At 46.0% G+C, this 25,673-nt stretch overlaps 1 protein-coding gene across 1 annotated transcript; it reads left to right on the plus strand.

The window, feature by feature from the left end:
• Positions 1-1,861: 1,861 nt before the first annotated feature.
• On the plus strand, positions 1,862-23,620 carry TEX36 (testis expressed 36). Its single transcript, XM_075935779.1, has 4 exons — positions 1,862-1,984; positions 5,906-6,037; positions 19,298-19,378; positions 23,085-23,620. The coding sequence occupies exons 1-4, from the start codon at positions 1,934-1,936 to the stop codon at positions 23,313-23,315; spliced, it is 495 nt and encodes a 164-aa protein (XP_075791894.1). The 5' UTR covers positions 1,862-1,933; the 3' UTR covers positions 23,316-23,620.
• The last annotated feature ends 2,053 nt before the right edge of the window (positions 23,621-25,673 follow it).

Raw genomic sequence — 25,673 nt, forward strand, 5'->3', positions numbered from 1 at the left:
TGATGAGCTTTTGTGGGCCAGACCCACTTCCTCAGATCAAATTGTGGAAGAAAACTGGCATGACCGTATATACCAAAGGGATACAATAAAAAAAAGTGAACACATATGAAAAGGACAAATCACAGGAGGGATGGGGGGGGGGGAGGTAAATGTCTGTGAGCTAATGATATTAGAGATGATAAGTCAATATCATGATTTTTGGTGTGCCTTACTCGTGATTTTTGAACACTTGGATTTGATGATACTGGAGTTGTCCCACTGAACTCTGAGACTATTCACAATGCATTAAGTTAAACATGTGCATAAATTCTTGTAGAATTGGGGCTATAGTATGTAATATATTCCTTCACTTCTGTTAATACTGATATCTGGTATGTCATCTTTTACAGTAATCGTTTGCATTTTTTTTCCGGGCAGGTAGCCTTGTTTATTCATCTGCATTATAAACTGGTTGTTCATTTTTTGCACATCTAAAAAACTGGGATTTTTTTACAAGTGACCACTGTATATTATGTAATCAGTTAAGATGTATGTACAGTAAGTCTAAAATAATTCAATGTTAGTACTCAACAATATCTTGCAGAGAATGCACTGATGAGAAAACAGCTGTTTTACACAAAGCACTATCCTATGGCAACAATTAGTATAACAATGTTTAAGTGTGGAAATAGTCATAGCTGAGTGCACAAACACTTATGGGGAAAGAAGAAGGAGAAAGGGTTTATTTCCACTGCTAATATTCTGCTTATATATCATTTTTAAAAAAGCTCGATGTTGATTTTTAATTCTGATCATTGTTACAGCGATAATTTTCCTAACTCAAGTAATAGTTTAATTGGAATTTTTGTAGGGGTTTTATCTGTTTCAGTAATGGTATCCTAACATTGTGTTAGCCATACTGCTTTCAAGTGTCCTTGGTTTTTATTGTTGGAATTCTTTTTTCCACGGATATTATTATTATGCATATTGTAAAATGTTATTGAAATGCTTGTTTTGAAATATTTTATTGGTTCTAAACAAATTAAACATGTTTTTAAGGCAGACTGTCCAAGATTTTGTTTCTTTGCCCCATTTTTTTCTGGCTCTATTGGAGTGCAGGAAAGAGTGGCTTTTGTTGGGACTTTATTATAATATGAGAACCACATGACAGCTTGATTTAAGTAAATGACCAGGCAGGGGAGTCATAATACAACTTAGTTAATTTTACACAAAGCTCGAACCACTTACATTTTTACATAGACTCATATCATAGTATACACACAAAAACAAAGGAAGCAGATACTGCTGATATTTTCTTAGCTGATTCCTGAATTTATTTAAAAGGAAGCTATAACTACTTTCCTTTTGGAAAGGAGAAGAATTCAGAATGTCTCTGGAACTGAAGCAGGGAAACCTCCTTGTATGGTTAAACACCACCCCCACCCTCAAACATTCTCCCTGATCCTTCACTTTGGGGAAGGCATCTGCACATCCAGGGGGAGGCGCTCCCATCCTTCAGGTAATGGAGTCTTCACAGGTACGTCCCCTCCCTCAGAATAGGGCAACCTAGGCTCCCTGAATAGCAGGGTGTCTCTCCCTGAGCCAGAATGAGATTTGGGTCTCCCCAAGCATGAGATCTCAGGCAGCCCCAGGTACAGGGCCTCTCCAATGCCCTTAAATGAGGGTCTCTCTCACCCACTGGGCATCTCCTCCATCCCTTTAAAAGAGCTGGGTCCCCCAATCTATGGAGGTCTCCTCTTTCCCCCATCCCTTACAAAGGGGGGGTCTCCCCAATCCGTCGCGGGGTCCCACTGAGAGAATCCCCTCCTCCGGCCGGCGGGGGGGAAGGGGGGGCGTGTCGCTGGCGGAATGGCTGGCGGGCGCCGGAGTTTCAGGGGGCGCGGGGCGGGGCGGTGTCTATGGCAACCACTGAGGCAGCAGGCCGGCCGCAGGGATGCCCAAAGGCAGGTTGGCCAAGCCCAGCACCGAGCGGGACGGCGCTTGGGTGAGAGACCTGAGGCGGGCTCCCGCGGCGGGTGGGGAAACGGGGGGTGGGTACGTGACCCGGCTTCTGTCCCCGGCCAACTAGGATCCGAGCCAGCCCCCTAGCGTCGGGCAGGAACGCCCGTCAGCGCACCCACCCCCGGCCCGGTGCCGTGGCTCGAGGGACACGGGCAAACGCGCCGGTCCCGGCAGGGGCAGCGTATGCGGAGGGGCCGCCTAGCTACAGCACTGGGGTGGCAAAGCGCCCCGTCAACGGAGGGGTTGGCCCTGGTTGCTTCCCACCTGCTGGCGTGAAAGCGCGCGGGCCAGGAGGCGCTGGAGCGGGGGGGGGGGGGGGGGGGGGTGCTGAGGCCGCACCACCCGGCTTGAAGGGGGTTTAGTTTGGTTCCAGGACTCTCAGCACGCCCCACTGTACAAATTGTTCCAGCGCCTGCGGTGGTGGCCCCGGGCCCTTTTGGATCGCTGGCCCTGGGGCAGTGGCCTCCTTCCTCCAGGGCTGTGGCCAGACTCACGGTTTTTTTCGAAAAAACTTCACCTGCGTCTAGACTGCAACCGCGTTCTTTCAAAATTAAATCAAAAGAACGCGGCTTTTCTTTCGACGGCGGTAAACCTCATTTCATGAGGAAGAACGCCTTTTTTCGAAAGTGCTCTTTCGAAAAAAGGTGTTCTTGAACGCCAACAGGGCTTTTTAGAAAGAGAGCATCCAGACTCACTCGCTGCTTTCTTTCGAAAAAGCGGCTTGCTTTTTCGAAAGTTCCGCTTGCAGTCTAGACGCTCTTTTTCGAAAGAGGCTTTCGAAAGTATCTTTCGAAAAAGCCTCTTTTGAAAGAGGCTTAGGCTGTGTCTACACTGGGCCACTTATTCCGGAAAATCAGCCGCTCCTGATAAAATCGATCTGATTGTTTCCTTTCCTTACCCCCACGATTTTTTTTGATGGAAAGAAACAAAAACAAGCCTTTTGTTCTCATTGACATATCCACTAGAAAAATTCCAGTTTTCAGTAGAAAACTTACTAACCAAAGAGATTTTGGTTAAAATAATTTAACGATAAAACAAAATATTCTGTGGAAAGGAAACACTTCTTGCAACACTTTTTATTTAATCCCAAACCCTATTTTCCATTTTAAAAAGTTTGGTTGGAAAATTTTCAAACAGTCCTACTCTGTGGTCTAGGATATTGTCATTACCGCTACCAAAAAAATAAAACCTAATTACTTGAGATGTAGGTTGGACCTCTCTAGTCTGGACTTCCATAGTCTGATAACATGTATCAGGCATCCCTGTGGGTGCTCCCAGGCTGGAGCACTGACTGGGAAAAGCCAGGCCCCTCACTATGCAACTCCTTCCCTGCCTTCCAAGAACTGCAGCAAATAGCTCATTTGTAGTACTTAGCCTTAGGGAGAGAGGAGGAGGAGGTGCAGGAGTGGGGGGTACTCGAGGGAAGAAGCAGGGTGGCTGTGGAGTTTCATGGGGCTGTGCTCCTGGCCATGGAGCTCCAGAGCCACTCTGCCTCTTCCTTGAGCACCCTCCCTTCCTCAGTCCCCACCTGATGAGTACCAGCTCCTCTAGGCTTCCTAGTTCAAACTACCGTTACTCCTCGTGAAATGAGGAGTAACGGTAGTTTGAACTAGGAAGCCTAGTTCGAACTACCTAGTTCGTGCCCCGTGTAGCCGCGCTGCACGGGGTTCGAACTAGCGGGGTTTTAAAAATGGCAGCTCCCCGCTTATGCAAATGAAGCCCGGGAAATTCAAATCCCGGGCTTCATTTGCAAGTGCGGTATGCCTACATTACCCCACTAGTTCGAACTAGCGGGGTAGTGTAGACATACCCCTACTGTTGCTGGCTGTGGTCCCACTCCAGCAGCAGCAGAAGGGCTGGCATTGATCTACTCTGGTTTTGCAGATTCCCAGGTCATGTCCTGAGGTTGCAGGACCAAAGAGGTACAACCTGTACTTTGACTAAAATTGTGCCCTATATGCCTAACTTTATTTTTGTGAATACTTGTTTAACTGAAATTTTTTCTAAGGAAAAGATACTGGAGTATTCAGTTTCTCTATCGCAGTGGTCACCAGCCAGTAGATGGGGATCTACTGGTAGATCTTGGAGCCTCTGACAGGTGATCCTAACTGGTTTGGCCAAAAGGCTATCAAGTGCCTGCACTTTAGCTGCCCCTCCCCACTGCTGCTCATCTCCTGCCCTTTTCCTTGGAACTGCTCCTACCACTGGGGAGCCTCCTGCTTTCTACGCTGGGAAGGGTAGGGAGTGCATGGTGCTGCTGTCAAAGTGCCCTTCCCACTCTGTATCCTTTCTCCACAGAGCAGAGAGGGGGCACAACAGGATTTGGGATGGAATTTGCTGGCTGCTTTAGGGAGTGGGCCAGGGCCAGGGTGAGCCTGCCTTAGCCCCACTACACCAACAACCAGGAACCACCAACAGTGCTCAGCTGGAACCCACATCCCAAACTCCTACCCCAGTCATGATCCCCCTCGTGCATCCCAAGTCCCTGTCCTAGCCCCGAGCACCCCTGCAGCCCAACACCTTCCCAGAGCCTGCACCTAAAACCCTCTCCTACATCCCAATAGCCTTCTCTAAGATCAATTCAGAGCCCCTCTCACACTCCAGATCCCTTAATCCAAGACCAGAGCTTGCACCCAACCCTCTGGCCCAGCCTGATGGAAGTGAGGAAGGGCAACAGAGGGAAGATAGAGTGAGCAGGGGCGGGGCCTCAGAGAAGGGGCAGGAAGGAGGTGGGGCAAGGGTATTTACATTTGAGGTTAATCTTGGATTGCACTTAAATTCAAAAAGTGATCTTGTGCCCACTGTTCTATTCCTTCTAACTATAAAGACTTGGCTCACAGTATACATTTCTGAGTCAAACAAATTTATCAAACAAAAAAAGAAGAGAAAACCTGATATTACTGATGTTTCTGGTGTGCTCAGATCTTTTTATAGGTGATAAAGAAATAGAAACACAACTTCAGTTTTTTTCTTTTTAGATCACCTTTAATTTCTCTCTGTTTCTACTTCTTTGAATGAGGATAATCATGATTATTTCCCTACAACTCAGCATTATTGTATGGATTAATTAGTTTACTTTTTCAAAAAGTTTCCCCAAGTGAAGTGATTATTATTAATTTCTATTTGTAATTAGTTTGTGGTGACAAGGGTATTATCAAGTTATATGCTAATAAAAATGAAACTTTTTTTTAAAAGTGCTTCACCTTTCCCTCTGGAAACTTTTTGTAGTGTTTTCATCAATAAGACTATATGTACACTGCACAGCTTTTCCGGGATACCAGAGGTTTTCCGGAAAACCTCTGCCATGTCCAAGGAACGTGTCTGCTTTTCCAAAAAAAAAATTTGGAAAAGCAGATGCATTTTTTCAGCATCCCTGTAAACCTCAATCTACGAGGAAGAAGGGATGTTATGAAAGAAGGATTTTTTCCGACATTTGGCTCTGTATAGATGAACCAATTGTCGGAAAAGCCTCTTTCAGAAGAAAAGTGGAAAAAAATATGCAAATTGCAGTTTGCAATTTACATATCTTTTTTCTGACTTTTCGTTGTAGTGTAGACATAGTCTAAGACAGCAACATAAACAGCTTTTAATGTTATAATGTCATTATCCTACCTAATCGATTTTCAGAAACCCCCCTGCAGAACTAACATGTTTGCAACCCATCATTCTAAATATGCTCTTTGTATGTTATGTCTCTTCTTCATTAATTTTGTCTCCTCATCAGAAGTTCCTCAAGACAGGGATTGTGATTTGTTTTGTGTGATGGGACCCTGATTCTCACTGATTCCCCCAAGTGCTACTTAATACAAATAATAAAAATAATTGAAAATGAAAATAGTAAAAATAATTGCTTCTCTGATGCCGATGTGTTTGTTCTTTGGATCAAAACATTCATATTTTCTAGTTCCCACATCTTGGAATATTCCAAAGTCAACATGAATCAATCACAGACTGCATGCTAAAACAAGTACAAAATCCAGAAGAGGTTCAGTATATTGAGAAGAGATTGCCTCTAGTATACAAAATTCGAGAACAGGTTAGTTGTTATGGATATATAATTGACTCATCAAACTCCTTCCTACAAGATGTTATTGAATAAATGTGTACTAAATTACCTTACTAAAAACTAAAATTAAAAAATATAATGGCTTCATGCTGTAGAGAGTAAGTTGTTTGCCATCAATCTTAAGAAAAAAATTATCTCAAGATGCACTGTTGCTCAGTTATAACTATTTTTGTTAGTTACTGATAACTTTCTAAAACAAATTAAGTGCTGAAATATGCTATAATTGGTCCCAGTCTAACAAATGTGGATAAACTATTTTTATGAAGGTTTAATTGAAATTTTGTAAGCAATTTTGAATTGAAAATGGGACATAAATGTTCTCTTAAGGAAGTTTGCGTTGATGACTGAAACAGTTAAAGCCAAAAATGTCAAACTTGACTTCCTTTTTATTTTCTAGGCTTCACTGAGAGTTAGAAATCAAATCAAGTTTGAAATTAATCAGTGCAATGTTTTTAAAGTTATGAACATTTACATGTGTCAGTTTTCATGCATGCACACTGATCCTACTACAAGTGGAACCAGGCTTACAGATCTTTGCTTTTTCCCTTTCTTTTAAAAGACTATGGAAACTGAATTTTAAAAGAAGTGTTCTGCAACTCAAAAGTTGCAATATTGTGCACTCAAAATGCAGCAAATTCCAAAGTTAAAGTTGTATTCTAAACATTCAAAGTAGGAATAAGAGATCCTCCGGAAAAGGGCTTTATTCCGGAGGATCGGGCCAGTCTAGACGCTTTTTTCCGGCTTTTCCCCAAGCCGGAAAAAAAGCGGCGGACATGTTTATTTAAATCCCGCGGTGGATATTTAAATCCCCCGCGGATTTCCCTATTCTGAAGTTGGAAATTAACATGCCTCTTCTGGAGAAGGGGCCAATGTAGACGTAGCCTTTGGGTTTATCCAGTTTGCTTTCTTGGAAGTTGGCACATTTAGTTTGGGAGAGACAATCAATTCTCTCCTTAAGGTGGTCAGTTTCTCTCTGGCTGCCATAGATTGAAATGCCTCTACCAAACAACTGCAGTTCTTTTGGAGAATTCTCCTTTCCTTTCTGATGAGGTGGCATCTTAAAATCACTTTTACAATCACATGAGACCAGAGGCCAAATTTTATTTTATTTATACTGGTTTTCAAATCAGAGTAACTTCATTCACTGTGTACTAAGAGCAGAATTTTGCTGAAAGGGAGTAATTAGGAGGGAAGTTTGGGAATGGTGAGCAGAGGAATATAAGGTTACAATGAATTATGGGTATGTCTACACAGCAAAGTTATTTCAAAATAACAGCCGTTATTTCAAAATAACTTTACTAGCATCTACACAGCCAAACCGCTATTACGAAATTAAATCAAAATAGCGGAGCGCTTATTTCGAATTTGGTAAGCCTCATTCCACGAGGAATAATGCCAAATTCGAAATAGCTAAATTGAAATAAGTGCTGTGTAGACGCTTATTTCGAAATAGGGGGCCTCCAGCTCTTCCCAGGGTGCCCTGGTGGCCACTCTAGACACAACCAGGAAAACTCCTCTCCCTCCCCTCCCCAACCCCGAGCCCTTAAAGTGGTAGAGTCTGGCTACAGTGCCTGTGCCAGCTCCAGGCCTGCCAGCCCAGAGCCAGCAGTCACTGCCCTTGACCCAGTGGCCGCAAAACATGAGCCAGCACGCCACTGGCAGCCAGCCCTCCCCCATCCCCAAGACCAGTCCCTCAGCTCCCAGGAGCCTGCCAGGGGCTGGAAAAGGCAGGCGCCTTCCTGGTCCAGGGCGGAGATCAAGGACCATGGATTCAGGTTTGGGGGGATGCCCCCAACATCCATGATCTCCGCTTCAGACTGAGGAATGTGGCCATCTATGGCAGGATAGATGCCAGCATGGCAAGCAAAGGCTACATCCGTACCCAGGAGCAGGTGCGGATGAAAATAAAGGGCTTTGGCAGGCATATGCCAGGGCCACAGGGGGCAGTTCCCAACCAGGGGCAGACCCACACACCTGCCCCTATTTTGACACTATGGACCGCAACCTGGGGGGGCAGGACGGTCCATGCCCCCAAGGTGGTCATCAACCCTGGGGCAGAGGGCCCTGACCAGGACATCGAGGATGAGGAAGAGGAGAGCCAGGACCAGAGGAGGCCATCATCACCACTCAGATGAGCTAGGACCCCCAAGCTGCCCCAGCGGACCTGTCACTGGTGCCATCTCAGGCCAGGGAGACAACAACATGTGAGTGCCATCACTGTCCCCTTATATGGGGGAGGGAGGGAACGGACTGCATGTGTGGGTCTTGCTGTCCACGGATCATGCAGCAACCTGTGCATGTATGAGCATGTGTCATGCCACCCCTGAGCATGTGGCCCAAGCTGGCTGCCACAAAGGGGTCTTACCTTGCTAGCCACACACGTGTGTGAGGAGGCATGACATTCTCCTGACTCTGGGGTGGGACACAGCAGGACACTCTCCCTCCACAAGGCCACTCTACACAGAGGCACGGGACATCTCTCCCCTCTTCTCCCCCCTCCCACACACTATATACACCACAGGGGTACGGGTGTGGTCTCGAGGCAGGTCCCACTCCTGGGGATAGCAGGACATTCCGAACATGGCCTGTGTGCAAGCACAGCGGCTCTGATGATGCAGGGAATGGTCATCCTCACTTTGCAGAGAGGGGCTGGGCTTCACTCACTGTCCCCCCAGGGATAACTGACCACTTCTCTTGTTTATCCACAGCTGCACCAGCTGCATGTGCAGGGCGCACTACCCCCCCTGGGACATGCTCCTGCATCCAAGAGCTCCGCAGGCTCACCTGTGCAGTGGAGGGGTACCAACAGCAGCACCTGGGGGCACTGCGATCCCTGCACCACACCCTCCAGCACTGGGTGCAAGAAGACCTGCAGTTCTGGCGGGAGCAGCTTGCCCAAGGCCAAGCCATTTGCCAGCAGCTGCAGACCCTGGTGCAGAGCGTGCTGCTTCCTGCCACTCCAGCACTTGCTGCCTCCCCAGCTACCGCTCCTACTCCTCCTCCTTCTCCCTCTCCCACTTCTCCCACCACCTCCTCCACCCCCTTCCCATCACCCGGGGACGCCGAGTCCCCTGCACCTGCGGTGCTGGGAGACAGTTGGCCCCGGCAAGACCCCCAACTGTAAGCCCTGAGCTTCCCCTCCCCCTTCTTCCCCTTGCTTCCCCCTTCTAGCTCCCTCCTCCCAGGTTTCCCCCTCCCTTCTATTACCCTCCCTCTCCCTTCTCCCGCCTCCTTTCCCCAGTCTCACCAGAGTTTCATTCCTCCCCTCCCCCCATTTTGTTAAATAAAGAGAGTTTGTATTTATGAAAATATCTGTATTTTATTTTACACCAGGAAGGGGATTAGGGAGGGGTAAGTGGAAGGATGTGAGGGAGGAATGAGGCACAAGTCCCCAGTGGAGCACACCAGGGAAACTGTTAGTGCTCCTCAGAGTGGATGCTCTCCCGCAGGGCCTCCTGGATACTGACAGCCCCCCGATGGACCTCCTGGATGGAAGCCTGCAGCAAGTGCATCCAGGCTCGCAGCAACACGTCCCAAGAGGAGCACCAGAGTGCCCAGGAGCAGCTCTAGCTCCATGTTGCAGAGTGCTGTGATGTCCCGAGTGAGGGCAACCAGAGCACACGGAGACAAAAATGCTTTGCTGTCCCTCATCGAGGTAGACAAGCAAGCAGGGAAACCTGAGAACTGGCTGTCCAGGAGCAGCAGGGCCCTTTAAGTACAGACCTCAGTTAGCCTTAGGCAGCAGGCCCACACAGTAAGTCCTGATCTGGTTCCCTGCCGGAACTGGTTCCGGCCAGCCTTAAATGTGGTTCAGAGTCCACTCAGTGTGGACGCGCTATTTCAAAATAGCAAAATGCTATTTCAAAATGCATTTTGTGTGTAGACGCATTATTTCGAAATATCTTATTTCAAATTAACTATTTTGAAATAAGTTATTTCGAAATAACGCTGTAGTGTAGACATACCCTATGAGTATTTTATGCCTTTCTCTGGAGCATGTGGCATTGGCTGTTGTTAGCGAAAGAATACTAGGCTAGATAGGCCATTGGTCCATACTCATATGCCCTTTCTTATGTTGTGGCATCCATTTATTTTGCATAGCTGTTTTTCCTGCCTGGAAGAATTAATGATGACCATTTATGACGGATTAGAACAATGTCAGCAAAAAGAGCAGGAAGATATATTAAAGAGACTGGAATGTGATGTCATAGACACACAGTTTGAGAAAGTTTGTGTTGCTTTGACTTTAAACAAAACTGCAGATGAAAACTGTTTCAGTTTGAAAGGATTTGGAAGGTCAATGTGTGCCAGAGCTGACTGTCTAATCTCTCAGTGTGAGGAAACTCCCTGACTGTGAGGTTAATTACTTTTCTCAGAGACAGGATTATAGTTCTTTCTTAGATTATATTATTCATTGTCCTTACTTTGCTGTAATCTTAAAACCATTTTACTGTAGCTTTTTTACTGTAGATAATTTGTTAAATAGTTCCCAGAAATATGTCAAGATATCATAATTTGTGTTTTTCAATTTTCCAGCAGCTCACAAAAACTATAAACTCACTATTTATTCCTTTTTTAAGATGCAAGCAACTGGATCTTAACCACACTGATGTGTTTCAGTGGCAGCTCTGTGCATTTTGTCAATACAGGAGACATTACCTTAGGCCCTAATCCCGTAAGCAAGTGCATAGTCCCACGGAACTCAGTGGGATGACTCACATGCATAAAGAAACTCCGGTGCATAACTATTTGCAGAATTGGGTCATAGAGTTATATTTATAGTGTAGCTGACCTGCTTATAAAAATCCCACTGATTTCAGTAGGAGTTCTATGTATGGAATAGCTGTAGAATTGGACCCTTGAAAAGTTGAATCTCTCTAGTCTGGCACTTTCTGGTCCAACAACATCTGTGGTTCAGCATGATTTTAGTTAGCGGGATGTCCACTTATCATGGGTGTGGACAACTTTCCTGTGGTCCCATAAGTTTGTTTACAGTCACCAGTCCTGGCTCTCAGGGCTCTGTGCTGTTATTTAGCGCTAATTCAACCCTAAATGTCTTCTAAGAGCCCAATAAGCAGTGGAAGTATTGGTAATGCTGCTAGACAATAATGACCTCCTCTGGTTTGGCACCAGTCAGATCCCCAGGTTCAACCTAGACAGAGCTATAATTAAGTAAAAACACATGACTACAGACTAGGGTTAATCCTATTGACTACATGCATTTTGCTGCCCATTGCTTCTGTATTAGAGGCAGCAAAGGAGGGGAGCCAGTACCTATAAGAAGCTAGCTTTTAAACTGGTTACACTGCGGAGCTGCTGCCTCCTCACCCCATGCTGCTGCCGCTGATAGAATGGCAGTAGTGCAGAGGGTGAGGGGAGCAGGTGAGAGCCAGTACATGCAGAAAGCCATCTTTCAAGCCAGCTGCCCATGCATATTGGCTAATGCAGAGCAGCCTTTGTCCATGGTGAGCCCAGGCTTGCCACGGACAGAGGCTGTTCCATGGGATGCTGGTGCAGCTCTGTCTGTGGGGAACTCGGGCCCCCGATAGACAGGGGCTGCCCCATCATGCTGTCTCTGTATCAGAAGAGCAGCACAGGGTGGCAGACAGGAGCAGATATGCAAGGGGAGCCTAATAGAGAAGCAGCAGTGTGTGGTTGCAGGGTCCCTGGGACTGGGTCTGCAGTGCACTGGCTGCTGGCCCCACCTCCGGGGACTATCAAATAGTCATGTAACTTCTAAAATTTGATGCGGTTACACGATTATTCAATTAATCAATGTCTATCACCCCTACAGCAGACTGAGTTTGTGTAAGAGATTACATCATCATGAGGTACACAGCACAAGACCAAACCAACATCTATAAAGTATATTAAATAGAGCTCTTCCATTACAACCTAGGTCCGGATCCTGCAGCTGACTCCAGGCAGGCAGAATCTGTTCTTTTAGAACCATATTTATATTTTTCTTTATAATTGATTTATATTTGCCTGTTCTTCTTAAAGTGATGTCCCCGTGGGTGCTCCACTGCAGGTGCTAGGCTCGCCCTGGCGTCGCAGAATGAAGATTTTTCCCGTAGCAGTACTTGGCTGGACCGCACATGTGCGGTGGTGTCTCACAGCATTTGCGCTCTTTTGTGCAGTCGTGCGGTCCGGCCCCTGCCAGTTCCTCTCAACCACCTCAGGCTGCAGACGGAGTGAACTGGTCTCCTCAACTTCCCTCCTTTACCACTTCAGTCGTAAGATTGTTCTTGTTAATAGTTACTATTCTTCCTGTTATAAGCTCCTTCCCTCATTCTTCCTAGTTATAAAAAAAAAAAAACCCAAAAAACAAAACTTAAAACTTAAAGATTCAAAATGCCAGCTTCACCCAGCTTTAAGAAGTGCAACACTTACCGGGAGGCAACACCCGCATCCGACGGCCACTCCTTATGCATCTGTTGCCTCGGTGAAGCTCATGTCCCACAAAAGTGCCCACACTGCACAAAGTTGACTGCAAGGGTCCGACAGGACAGAGAAATGAGGGTCCAGATGATCTTATTTGTCAAAGCCCTCCAGCTGGCGGGCTCTGAGTGCTCAGCCTCCTCAAACCAGCCTCCCAAGCGTAGGACCTCATATCCTACGACCGTTCTGCCCAAAAGACCTAGGGCGTCATCAACCAGGTCTCTCTCTACCTGCTATGTTGTAGAGAAGAGTCAGTACGGCAAATAAGCCCGGTAACTCGGGCACCACAAAACCCACGTTTAAAAACCTCTGCGATATCGAAAACGAAAAGGCTGGCGGAAGCAGCAGCAACAACGGAATTGAGGTCCACCAATAAACCACTAGCACTGAAGAATTCCTCCGTGCCGAAATCATCATCGGCACTGGCGGCACCGACTTCACCACCAGTGCCCGCTTCAGCGTGGGGCTCAGCACCGAGCTCCACTCTCCCACCACCGATGGTACCGACTGTATACGTGTGGCACCAATGCAAATGACCTGGAGCCGAGTTCCCCTCGGCACCGAAGCCTTTCTCACTCGCAGTCATTAGTATTCTCATCGGCACCGGCACCTTCCCCACCGGCACCGAGGTCCCCAAGATCTCACGGTGCGAGCCGGTGCCGCTCCCAGTACTTTCCACACCAGAGGCTGCCCTCTCCATTCCTAGCAGCCCGCAGGGAGCATCACCAGTACCATCACCGCTGCTTCTCCATGTCTCTGGCATCCTCCAGAGCCTCATACGTTCGTTCCCATTCTCCACGTTCACCTCACACAAGTCATTGGGAACATGCTCGGCATACTTATTCCGACAGGCGATCACCATTTGACAGACTCTACTACCATGATGACCGTTACCGTCATTACTCACATCATAGGCATTCATACCACTATAGAGCCAGTTCTCATGGAAGATCATACTATGACTGCTCATTGTCCAGACACTCTTCAACCCCAGCCCCTCCCACTCCAACAGAGCAGCCTGTATCTCCACAACACCATCTCTCGGAGCCAGATGACATGCAACTTTCTGCTTCCGAGGAGCAACCACCAGAAGTATCCCCTACTGAGCATTCTTCTTCTTCCCCGGATGAAGCCGTTATCCCTGGAGATATCTCTCCACCTGACAACCTCAGGCAATTCCAGGAGCTCTTTAAAAAGGTAGCAGTAAGCCAAGAGATACAGCTGAATGAAATAAAGGAGACACAACACCTCCTCCTCAAGAATCTCCAGCCCCAACATAGATCAAAAATAGCCATACCCCTAGATGAGGCCATACTTGAGGTCACTGCAGAAATCTGGCAAATCCTGGCCTCAGTACCACCTACTAGTAAGAAAGCCAACAAAAAGTATTTTGTGCCGCCTAAAGGGATGGAGTTCCTCTTTACCCATCCCCAGTACAACTCTTTAGTGATGGACGCGGCCCAGCAAAGATAAAAAATGCCGCAGTACAGACACGTTTCTTCCGACACAGACACAAAAAGGCTTGAGTTATTGGGTGGAAAAGTATACACATCCGCAATTCTCATGTTCAGGATAGCTAATTACACTGCACATCTCTCCAATCACATCTTTGATCAGTTTACAAAGCTGACGCCACTTTTGGATCACCTACCGGAGTAAAAAAGACCCATATTAAAAGCAGTCATGCAGGAGGGCTACACCTCAGCGAGAACAGCACTCCAGATAGCAATGGATGTGGTGGATACAGCGGCCCGGTCCACATCATGAGGCGAGCATCCTACCTCCAGTCGGCCGGTGTGCCCAAAGACCTACAAAACAAAGTAGAGGACTTACCGTTCGACAGAAACAAACTATTCGCTGAAAAGACAGACAGTATATTACATTCATCTAAGGACTCACGCACAACCCTCCGAACATTGGGTATGTACACCCCTCCATACAGACGACGTTGTTACCTTCCCTACCAATGATGTTACAATTACTCATATGTTAGGCAGCAATGGCAGCACCAACAGTGGACCCTTGATCAGCAACATATGTGGCAAAGACCTCAGAGGCGTCAAAACCAGGGGAACCGTATGCAGACCCCACTGAACAACAAACAGCAGGTTTGATGCCTTGGTCGAGGGTATGCAGACAGTCTTCTACATCAACAAGAGTCACCACATTCACCTGTTCCATCATCGCCTGAGGCCCTTTTAACACCAATGGGCCTCAATCACTGCAGACAAGTGGGTGTTGGAGATAGTTCAATCCGGATACTCCATACCCTTCCTCGCCATACCCCCCCCCCCCATTTTCTCCTCCACCCCTCTTCAGGGACCCATCTCATGAGGCCTTGCTATGCACCGAAGTCAACCACCTACTCTCCATGGGTGCAGTAGAACCAGTCCCAGATGAGTTCAAAGGAAGGGGCTTCTACTCCCATTCTTTTCTCACTCAAAAGCAGTCGGGCGGTTGGCAACCTATGTTAGATCTCCGGAAATTGAACAAGTTTCTCCTAAAGCAACGATTCAAAATGGTGACCCTTGCTTCTATAATACCCACATTGGATCGCGACAACTGGTTTGCTGCCCTCAACCTTAAGGATACATATTTTCACGTCACAATCCATCCAGAATACAGGAGATTCCTATGGTTCACAGTTGGCATGGACCACTTCCATTACAAAGTCTTACCTTTCGGCCTCTCCACTGCCCCCAGAGTATTTTAAAAAATCCTGGTAGTGGTCACGGCACACCTCAGTTGACAAGGAATGATTATATTCCCTTACCTCGACGACTGCCTACTGAAGGACTGGTCATGTACCGAAGTCCTTGATATGGTCCACATTACTACAAGAACCTTCCATACCCTTGGACTACTCATCAATGACCAAAAGTCCACTTTTCACCCTACTTAAGAGCTGGAATTCATCGGTGCCCAGCTAGATGCGATCACCGCAAGAGCATACTTACCCCTCCAGAGATTCCAGGCTATTCTAGAATTGATAGAAGTCATTCGAGGCAGTCCTACCGTCCAGATAATCACTTGTTTAAAGCTCATGGGTCACATGGCTGCTATAACTTACGTGGTACACCATGCCAGACTACACTTTCACAGCCTTCAATACTGGCTAGTGTCAGTGTACAACCACACAAGACATGACATATACAGATCAGTGACCCCGCTGCAATCTGTCCTCCAGTCTCTCAACTGGTGGATGACTCGAACAAATCTTCTCTGCAGTGTGCCCTTTCACCAACAGCAACCCTCTCATCATATCATCAGTGGTGGGGAGGGCAAATGGGTACTATATCTGCCCAGGGCCAATGGTCACCCCCCAAGACACGGCTCCACGTAAACCTTTTAGAACTCTGGGTGATCTTCAATGCCTGCAGATATTTCCACAGCCACATTCACAATACTACGGTGAGAATCCTCACAGACAATGTCACAGCAATGTATTATATAAACCATCAAGGCGGAGCCCGCGTCCACTCCCTATGGGTGGAGGCAATCCATTTTTGGAACTGGTGCTTTCAGCATGGCATCACACGTATGGCATCTTACTTACCTGGCACCATGAACGTTGTGGCAGATTTCCTGAGCAATCACTTCACCCTGGATCACAAATGGGAGCTGCACGATGGAGTCCTCCACCTTCTCTTCCAGCGTTGGGGCACCCCCCTCATATATCTGTTTGCCACCTGTCACAACAAGAAATGCAGAAAATACTGCTCCAGAGCCTGACTCGGCACTGGCTCTCTAGGTGACGCGTTTCTCCTCAATTGGAACGGACCTCTCCAGTATGCCTTTCCACACACAGTTCTCATTCCCAAAGTACCGCAAAAAGTCAAAATGGACAGTGCCACAGTCATACTAATAGCACTAGCATGGGTGCATCAGCACTGGTTCCCCTTCCTTCGACGTATGTCACCATGCAGACTGTATCCACTTTCAGCCCTCCCGAACCTTCTCACTCAGAACCAAGGGGCACTACGACACCCCCAGATACACACCTTGCAGCTTACTGCATGGCTCCTAGTTGGCTCAAACTGTCCAAATCCCTCTGCTCTACACAAGTCAGAGAGAAATTAATCCGCTATAGAAGACAAATGACCAGAACCACTTACCTTTCAAAATGGTGCAGGTTCATCTCTTGGTGTTCCATACAGCAGCTGCTTCCACATTCAGCTCCACTTCACATTATCCTCGACTACGTGCTGTACCTAAAATATACGGGGTTAACCTTAGCTACTCTCAGAGTTCATCTAGCGGTGATTTCCGCTTTCAGACAGCCTATTGAAGGCACCTCCCTGTTTGCCAGCCCAGTTACCAAGAGATTCATGAAAGGCCTTATAAACTTAAGCCCCCTTCGCAAACCCGTTCCTCCAGCATGGAACCTAGATATCGTACTTGGGGCTCTAACCATACCACCATTTGAACCGTTGGTAACTATACCATTACAGACGTTAACTATGAAGATGGTTTTCCTCCTCGCCATTACGTCCGCACATAGGGTCAGTGAGTTATCCGCGCTTATGGCAACACCCCCATACACCATGTTCAGTAAGGATGGGGTACTCCTAAGGCTTCACCCAGCATTTATCCCCAAAGTTTGTTCCACCTTTCATGTCAGCAAACCAATTATCCTTCCATCCTTTTACCCGAAATCTCATGCTTCATTGCATGAAGCATCTCTCCACACAGTCGATATTTGTAGAGCCCGTGCGTTTTATTTAGAACGCACAAGACCCTTCAGAAAAATGGATCGACTAATCGTTTCTCTGGGTGAGAGATCAAAAGGACAGCCAATATCATCTCAGCGCATCTCAGAAATCATAACCGTATGCACAACAGAGTGCTACGCAGCCAGATGTGTACCATTTCCAACGCAACCTCGAGCATATTCCACGAGAGCAATGGTAGCATCAGCAGCCTTCCTCGAGGGTGTCTCCCTCAAAGACATTTGTAGAGCAGCCACCTGGTTATCCCATGACACGTTTGTAAAACATTACACAATACAGCAGAGGGGGCTCTCAGATACTGCAGTGGCATCAGCAGTGCTCGCATCAGCAGACAAATAGGGACTCCGAGTCCCACCTTCCTGCTCACCGGGGTACTGTTGCTCAGTCACCTGCGGTGGAGCACCCACAGAGACATCACTCGAAGAAGAAAGCGAAGTTACTCAACTTGGTGCAGTAACTGTCGTTCTTCGAGATGTGTGACCCTGTGTGTGCTCCACTACCTGCCCTCCTCCCCGCTTCGGAGTCTCTCTCCATTTGTGTCTTCCAGATTCAGAGGCAGTTTCGAGGAACTGGCAGGGGCTGGATCATGCAACCGCACAAAAGAGTGCGAATGCCACGAGATGCCGCCACGCGTGCACAGTCTGGCCACATACTGCTACGGGAAAAATTTCCATTTTGAGATGCCGGGGCGAACCCAGCACCTGCAGTGGAGCACCCACGGGGACACACATCTTGAGGAACTACAGTTACTGCACTGAGGTGAGTAACTTCGCTTTACAAACCACCATTTATTTTTAATAATTTTTGTATTATAGCACAATAGAACTAGATACACCCTCTAGAGATGAAGATCTATAGTTATAAATTGAAATATTCCTGCCTTCATATTAAGTGTAAAAATAATTAGAGAGGTTGTAAAAATGCACAAGTTATCTATACAAGTCAGAAAGATGGAGCTCGGAAAAACAAAATGGATGAGACTAGTAGTTTTTAGAATTTCATATTTTAACCATTTTACATTGATAGGACTGAAAATATAAATTAAACAATTAATTTCTAAATTATTAAATGTATTACTTCCCTACAACTCTGTTTATGCAGTTTCAGAGGCTTTTGTTAATATAGTGATTTAATTTGACAAAATGGATGAAAAGTATGTATAAAAAGTGAGTTTAATAACTAATTCTGTGTTAATAGATTCCCAGACCTGGTTACTGGATGGTAGTCAACACCTAAATCTCAGATTAACTCAGTTTTGTGTTCTCTTTTATAATTCAGCTAGGGATGTAAGCAATTAGTCGAGTCACTACTCGACTACTCACTTCCCTTCCTCTCCCCTCCGCTGCCTCTGATACAGAATTGACTCTTAGATACAGATATAGCAAGGGGAGGAAGCAGGAGCTGGTGCTGGGGGGAGCTGGCTTAAAAGATGGTTCCCCCCAGCACCATCTCCCCAGTGTGTGGCATGGGGAGGCAGTAGAGGCATAGGCGCAGCAGTCCAGGACCAGCAGAGCCAGGACTGGGACCTACCCCTGCTGCGACTCTGCAGTTTAAATGTAGTAGGAGCCGGGCTGCATGCGCACCCAACTCCTACTACATTTAAACTGCAGAGCTGCAGCAGGGTCCCTTATCGACTAATCGTGTAGTCAATACAAATTGTATTGACTACAAAATCAGTCAGTTACCTGCCTCTTAACATCATTAAATTCAACTTTAATTAGTAGGGAATCACTAATGAGCTATACAAAAAAGTCTTGACATTTCTGTAATATCTTGGTGCTTCTATAGAGAATATGGTTTCTCTGATTTGGAAGTTTGCATTTAATCATGTACATGTTTAATAAGTTTTTATATTAAATTCTAGTGATTTTGGAGAAAAATAGAGAACCAGTTTGCAGGAATAAACCATGTGCAAGAAGATTTAACAGATAATACCTCTGTTAAAAAACATAAGTTTTGCATCTGTCAGAAAGTAGGCACTAAGATTAAAGCATACATAGATGGCATACACACTTAGTAAGGTACATTATAGCTGGTATTTTCTTTATCTCTTTTTCAGAAAGCAGTAAAAAAACACTTTCCATTTTCAACCCATGACAACAGGCATTGTTTACAGAATGTAGGAGAGTACTTTGATTTTGTAAGTATCCAGCACTAAGAAAATCTGCAAATTCATCTCTCAACCTGCCACAGATTAAAGACAATATTCTTGTAAAATTCATGGGTGCTCAAAAAGGTGATGAGAGAAAATGCACAGCAATGATAACGTGCATATTGTTGGGACGTAACTTCTTATGTGTGCTGACATGTCTTCTCAATCCTCGTAACAGTGTAACATAGCATTTACAGATATCTAGAATAGTATTTAGGGTCTGGCAAGACTGGTAAATCCTTAGTTGACTTCTTGCGGAACTGGGTCTACATCTACACTGCAGGCTTCTTTTGGAAGAAGCTTTTCCGGAACAGATCTTCTGAAAAAACTTCTTCTGATAGAGAGTGTCCACACTGCCAAAGCACATCAAAAAAGCGATCTGCTTTTTTGAACTATAGCATCCACGCTGAATGGACGCTATCTTGCATTTCAGCTGTGATTACTATGGATGGAGTGGCCACCAGAGCACCCGTGCTTTTTCTTCTTTCCTCTTCTTTTGAAAGAACTCCCTCTTCCCCGTCCACACTTTCCTTTTTCTGAAAGAGCTCTTTTGAAAAAAGGCTTTTTCCTTGTAGAAAGAGATTTACCAATGTCGGAAAAACCACTCTGTTCTTTCAATTTTTTTTTCCTGAAAGAACATGATTGCAGTGTAGACCCAAGTGAAGTTTTTTCAGAAAAACTCTGTAGTGTAGACATAGCCATAGTGGCCCAAATCATATCACTTTACCTTAATCTGCTGGTTTATGGATTAGCCACTTGAAAAAGTGTTTTTTATATGGAGTTTAAATCTGGACACAATGATTGCTTAGTGTACAAATATAAATCTGGCATTCCATTTTGGAAGTGCTAATCTCACACTGCTGTGCTGGTGAAATTCATCTCTTTTTATAAAAAGTTAGTATAAATGGTCTTTTTGCAGGCAGTTAAGTAGTGATTGTAATAAACAACTCATGAGCAAACTTCGGGATTGCAGCACAGCCTTTCTGCACATGTCAATACGAACAGTTAGTGCATGGCACGCTGGGGTGTAAATCTATAATGCACTAGCCAGCTTTGCACTAAGTGTCCATATTGTATTTTAATCTACCCTCCTTTGATAGTATCATACCCTGTTACAGGCTGTGGGGCTGAAATAAAGGCTGTCCTGCTATCATAGGCTCTGGATCTGCGCAAGCATAGATTGTGTGCTCCCCTGGCACAACCCCATCTCTTCAGGTTATTTGGAACTAGTATGGTACTTACAGAGGCCTCCATATGTAGCTGGTCTGCCTGGAAGTTTAGTAGGGGATCTTATAGGGTTATGTGTTTAAAAGTATTGTATAAGAGTAGATTTCAGCCTTTCAGGAATCTGATTTGTCTTGCATATCCCACATTTCATCTCACTTAAACAGCTACATGTTTATAAAATCAAACATTAAAATACAGTGTCACAGCACACACTTACTGAAAAAATTGCTTAGTTTCTCATTTTGTTTCTATGACAATGGGGCGATAGCCTCGTTCAGCCCCTGGCAAGATGGGGCTGGGCCCTGCTCCGTGCCTCCAGAAGAGGTGGGGCCTCATGCAAAAGGGGTAGGGTATGAGCTAGGCATTCCTAAGCACTGCCCAAAGAATGCTGTGCCTCCCCCAGGTAGCCCTCAGTGCTATCTAGAGCACATTCCGGCAGCGATTTAAAGAGCCCGGGGCTTCAGCCGCTGCCACAGTAGTGGTGGCATCCAGGAAGTCCAGGCCCTTTTGTATTGCTGGGCTCTGGGGCAGTTGCCCCCCTCCCATTGGTGGGCCTATCTATGAAATTTTAGTTTTGACTGGTATCATTAGTGTTTTTTGTGTAGACTCTTGTAAAACTAAGCAAATATCTAGATGAGTTATTATATAGCCTGGAAGACCTCTGATCCCCAGTTGAGAATCACTGTCCTACATGAATGACCACTCTGAGCAAATTTTAAAATTTCTTCTTTTGCCTTTTATATTTGCATGCCTAATAATTTCAATTTTGATTTTTTTTTCCATTTTGGAATGTTGATATGTTTCTGTGGCAACAAAAGACAGCACAGTCTACTAGGGTATGTCTACACTACCCCGCTAGTTCGAATTAGCGGGGTAATGTAGGTATACCGCACTTGCAAATGAAGCCCGGGATTTGAATTTCCCGGGCTTCATTTGCATAAGCGGGGAGCCGCCATTTTTAAAACCCCACTGGTTCGAACCCCGTGCAGCGCGGCTACACGGGGCTCGAACTAGGTAGTTCGGACTAGGCTTCCTATTCCAAACTACCAGTAAACCTACCGTGGAATGAGGTGTACCGGTAGTTCGGAATAGGAAGCCTAGTCCGAACTACCTAGTTCGAGCCCCGTGTAGCCGCGCTGCACGGGGTTCGAACCAGCGGGGTTTTAAAAATGGCGGCTCCCCGCTTATGCAAATGAAGCCCAGGAAATTCAAATCCCGGGCTTCATTTGCAAGTGTGGTATGCCTACATTACCCTCCTAGTTCGAACTAGGAGGGTAGTGTAGACATACCCCTAGAGAGTACGTAGAACAGGGAGTCAGGAACTCCTGTGTTCTGATTCCTGCTCTGGTACTGAATCCCTTTGTGACCTTGGGCAACTCTTAGACCCATATTTCCAAAAGCATTCATTAGATGTAAGAATCCTCTGTTTTCTTGTCCAGTGTGATATACTCGATGCCTGATAATTTTCAGGGATGTTGATCATGTAGAACTCCAGGAGTTCAGTAGGACCTATGGGTTCCTCACCTAAGAAAATTCACTCTGTGGGTCTCAGATTTGGCATACAAAAATAAGGGACACTTTTGAAAAACTTGGTTTTATACTTGATGGCTGTGTCTAGACTGGCAAGTTTTTCCGGAAAATCAGCCGCTTTTCCGGAAAAACTTGCCAGCTGTCTACACTGGCCGCTTGAATTTCTGGAAAACCACTGACAATCTCATGTAAGATCGTCAGTGCTTTTCCGGAAATACTATGCTGCTCCCGTTCGGGCAAAAGTCTTTTTCCGAAAGACTTTTGCGCAAAAGGGCCAGTGTAGACAGCACAGTACTGTTTTCCGCAAAAAAGCCCCGATTGCGAAAATGGCGATTGGGTTTTTTTTGCAGAAAAGCGCATCTAGATTGGCCACGGACACTTTTCCCCAAAAAGTGCTTTTGCAGAAAAGCATCCTGCCAATCTAGACGCGCTTTTCCGAAAATGCTTTTAACAGAAAAGTTTTCCGTTAAAAGCATTTCCGGAAAATCATGCCAGTGTAGACGTAGCCTGTATGTTTATCTGTAGGTCAAAAATCACATTATTTACCTACTTTGCTGAATTTTTGTGAGGCTTCATTTATTTAGTACTGCACTTTGAATATATAAAGTGCTATAACAATTAAACAATTATTTTATTCAAAATAATAGATCAAAAGTAAGTATGTCTATTTCTGGTTTTCTTTTTTTGTCTGTGCAACAGAATAGTTAACTCTGCTACTAGAAAGGAATATATTGGTAAGTCTGAGAATAGTATTTATGACCTAACTGCTTGCAGCAGATTAGAGGTGGTTCTGATAATTATTTTGATAAGTGCTTCTTTAATTTTTATTAAATGACAAAGTAGTGGATTTCTTGCCCAATGTTCCAAACTTTAACAGTGAAACTGTGGTTCTGAAATGTACATTTTCATCAGTTTTTTCTTCAAATTTTTTTCCTAGAGTTTAGGACGAAAGAAGATTGAACCGGAAAGAAGCCAACAGACTTCACAAAACTTTTGTCTATGGGCACATGAATATATTCCTAGCAATCATGATGGTTTTACCATTTATCAAACATCATTCATAGGGCACCAAGAGACGGAGCGTCCTTTTTGTAGACGATATCCAAAGCAGCACTTAGAAAGGTGCTATATTTATAAATCTATTCCCGAGAATGAAAAACAAATGTAGTCTAACCACCATGTTAATTGCAGGACTCCTTCTTTAGTAACTACTGAGACTGATTAATATCCTTTCTCTGAATCCGAACTACTTTTATCCCTCAAAAACATGATGGAATAAACATCTGTGTAAAATGGATACTGCAATACAAGTTGCAAATAGGTCTGATTTACAGTTGGCAGGTTGATTGAAATTAGCAATTGTCTTGCTGTTTGCAAATTCTTTAGCTTTACTAAAAACTAAAATTACTATGAAAATGTAAGTTACAATAAAGTAAGTTGTAATGAATCACAATAACATTGGGAAGTAAAATACGGTTGTCTTTGCATAGTTTTATTTATCTATATATTTTAGAGTACATCTGTCTGGGCGTCTGTGAGTCCATTTGTTCAAGAACTCCTAAACTGTAAGAGCTAGGACCACCATGTTTGGTGGGCAGCTTCCTCTTACCCTAAGTTAAACCAAGGTCAGGGTTTGGATATGCCTAGAAAATGGAGATGCCAGGAATGGGACTGTTATCCATAACATGGAAAGGGAGGGGCACAGAGAGGAGGGATATGATACTGAGAGTGGCCACTGGGGGCAACTGCAGCACAAAGAGAACAGCTAGCAGGGCTGGGGCTCTGCCAACTTGCCTGCTACCAGACCAAGAAAGGAGTCTCCCTGCCACAAACTTGGAGCCCGCCCTGCCCCGTGGAGAACCTACAGGCTGCAGGCGGAGGTGCTAGAGGAAGGGTCAGCCCCCAGAGCCATGCACCCACCCCCAGATAGCCTGCAAGCCACGGGAAGACCTGCTGGAAAAGGGGGCAGCCCTCAGGGCATGGCCCTTCTCCAGACTGCCTACAGGCCATGTGGGGGCAGCCCCCAGAGCCTTGACCCTTCCCCGCCCATCCATAGCCTGCAGGCCATGGGAGGCTGCTGAAAGGGGAACAATGTGACCCTTGCAGCCATGGGCTGTCCCGGTAAGCTCCCCTATCTCCCAGCTCCCAGCCTTGAGTCCTGCACCTCTCACATGCCCTGACTTATACACCCCCACTTCTTTCCCCCTTCCCTGAAGCTTCCACCCTTTGCATTGAGCTCCCGGACGCTTCCCAACTCTCTGCCTTAAGCCACCCATCGCCTGCCTCTCCTTACCCCTGAACCTTCACTCCACCCTTCATTTTCCTTCATTTTCAAAAATACAATAATTGAAATAAAGCATGTACAATTTTCATTTATTTAAAAATCCCCTTCATGTAAAGAGCCAAACAACACAACTTATATCTGCTAGTAGTTATACATTTTCACAGTTACATATTCACCAAGATGTAGGGCCATCTCTGGGGGAGGTAGGGGTCCGCAGCCCTGCTCCACCTCTGCCTGTCCCTGCTCCATCTCTTCCCCAAGCTCTGCTCCTATTTCACCCCCCTCCTGCCCCAGGTGCAGGATGGCAGCAGGGGTTGGTCCCAATTCCGCGCTCACAGCAATGGCAGGAGCTGGAGTGGCCCAGCAGCCTGTTCTGTTTCCCCCTCTCCCAGTCCACTGTGTTCCTCTTCTCCATGGCAGCACGAAGTGCAGCGCCCTGGGGCTGGGGCATTCTGCTTCCCGCTGCCACGGTAAAGCCAAGCACAGCGGGCTGGAAGAGGCCAGGTTGGAGCGGAGCAGGTTACTGGGCTGCTTCAGCTCCCATTGCTGCGGTGAGTGCCAGGGGGTGTAGGGCTGTCTCCTGCTGTCACCCCCCACCAAGCCCCGCCCTGCAGGTAATCAATCCCCTGGCTTCCTTGGGATCCGTCCATTGGACAGTTGAAGTGGCCGCCAAAGGGGCCCCAAAGCATCGGGTTTGGGCCAGCGGCCCTGAACCATCCTATGGATGGGATGGCTTTGCTCAGATGGCTAGAGCATAAGGCATTGTGCATGCCCAATGGCAGAAACTTAGGCACCAAGCAAACTTTGATAGCAAAAATTTAGCAATGAGCAATCTTAGGCATGAACTGAGTTAAGCAGCAACCAAGCAGGATTTTGAGTCTGTGGTGTCTAAATTTTTAATTTAGGTGCCTCAAGTGGAGTTAGGTGCCTAAATCCTTTTGTGGATCTGGGCCACAGTGACTGTACTTGTAAAGTATGATTTGAAATTGATTTATGCCTTTAGGCATGAATCAGGGTCCCTGTCTCTGCTGCTGCAGAAGATTCTCTAGCAGTGGAACCAGTAGCATGGGGGGAGGGAGGGCAATGCACAGGAATTGATGGGGACTGGGCAGTCAGCTGTATACAGTAAAGCTGGATCTTTGGGGCCCACCTCCAGACACAAATCACATCAGGATCATACACTGTAGTTTCAGACATGGGGGTGAACTTTGCTGAGCTGTGTCATAAGTGTCTCTTTATTTT

Source organism: Pelodiscus sinensis, chromosome 8 (assembly GCF_049634645.1).
Source record: "Pelodiscus sinensis isolate JC-2024 chromosome 8, ASM4963464v1, whole genome shotgun sequence".
Taxonomy (NCBI): Eukaryota; Metazoa; Chordata; order Testudines; family Trionychidae; genus Pelodiscus; species Pelodiscus sinensis.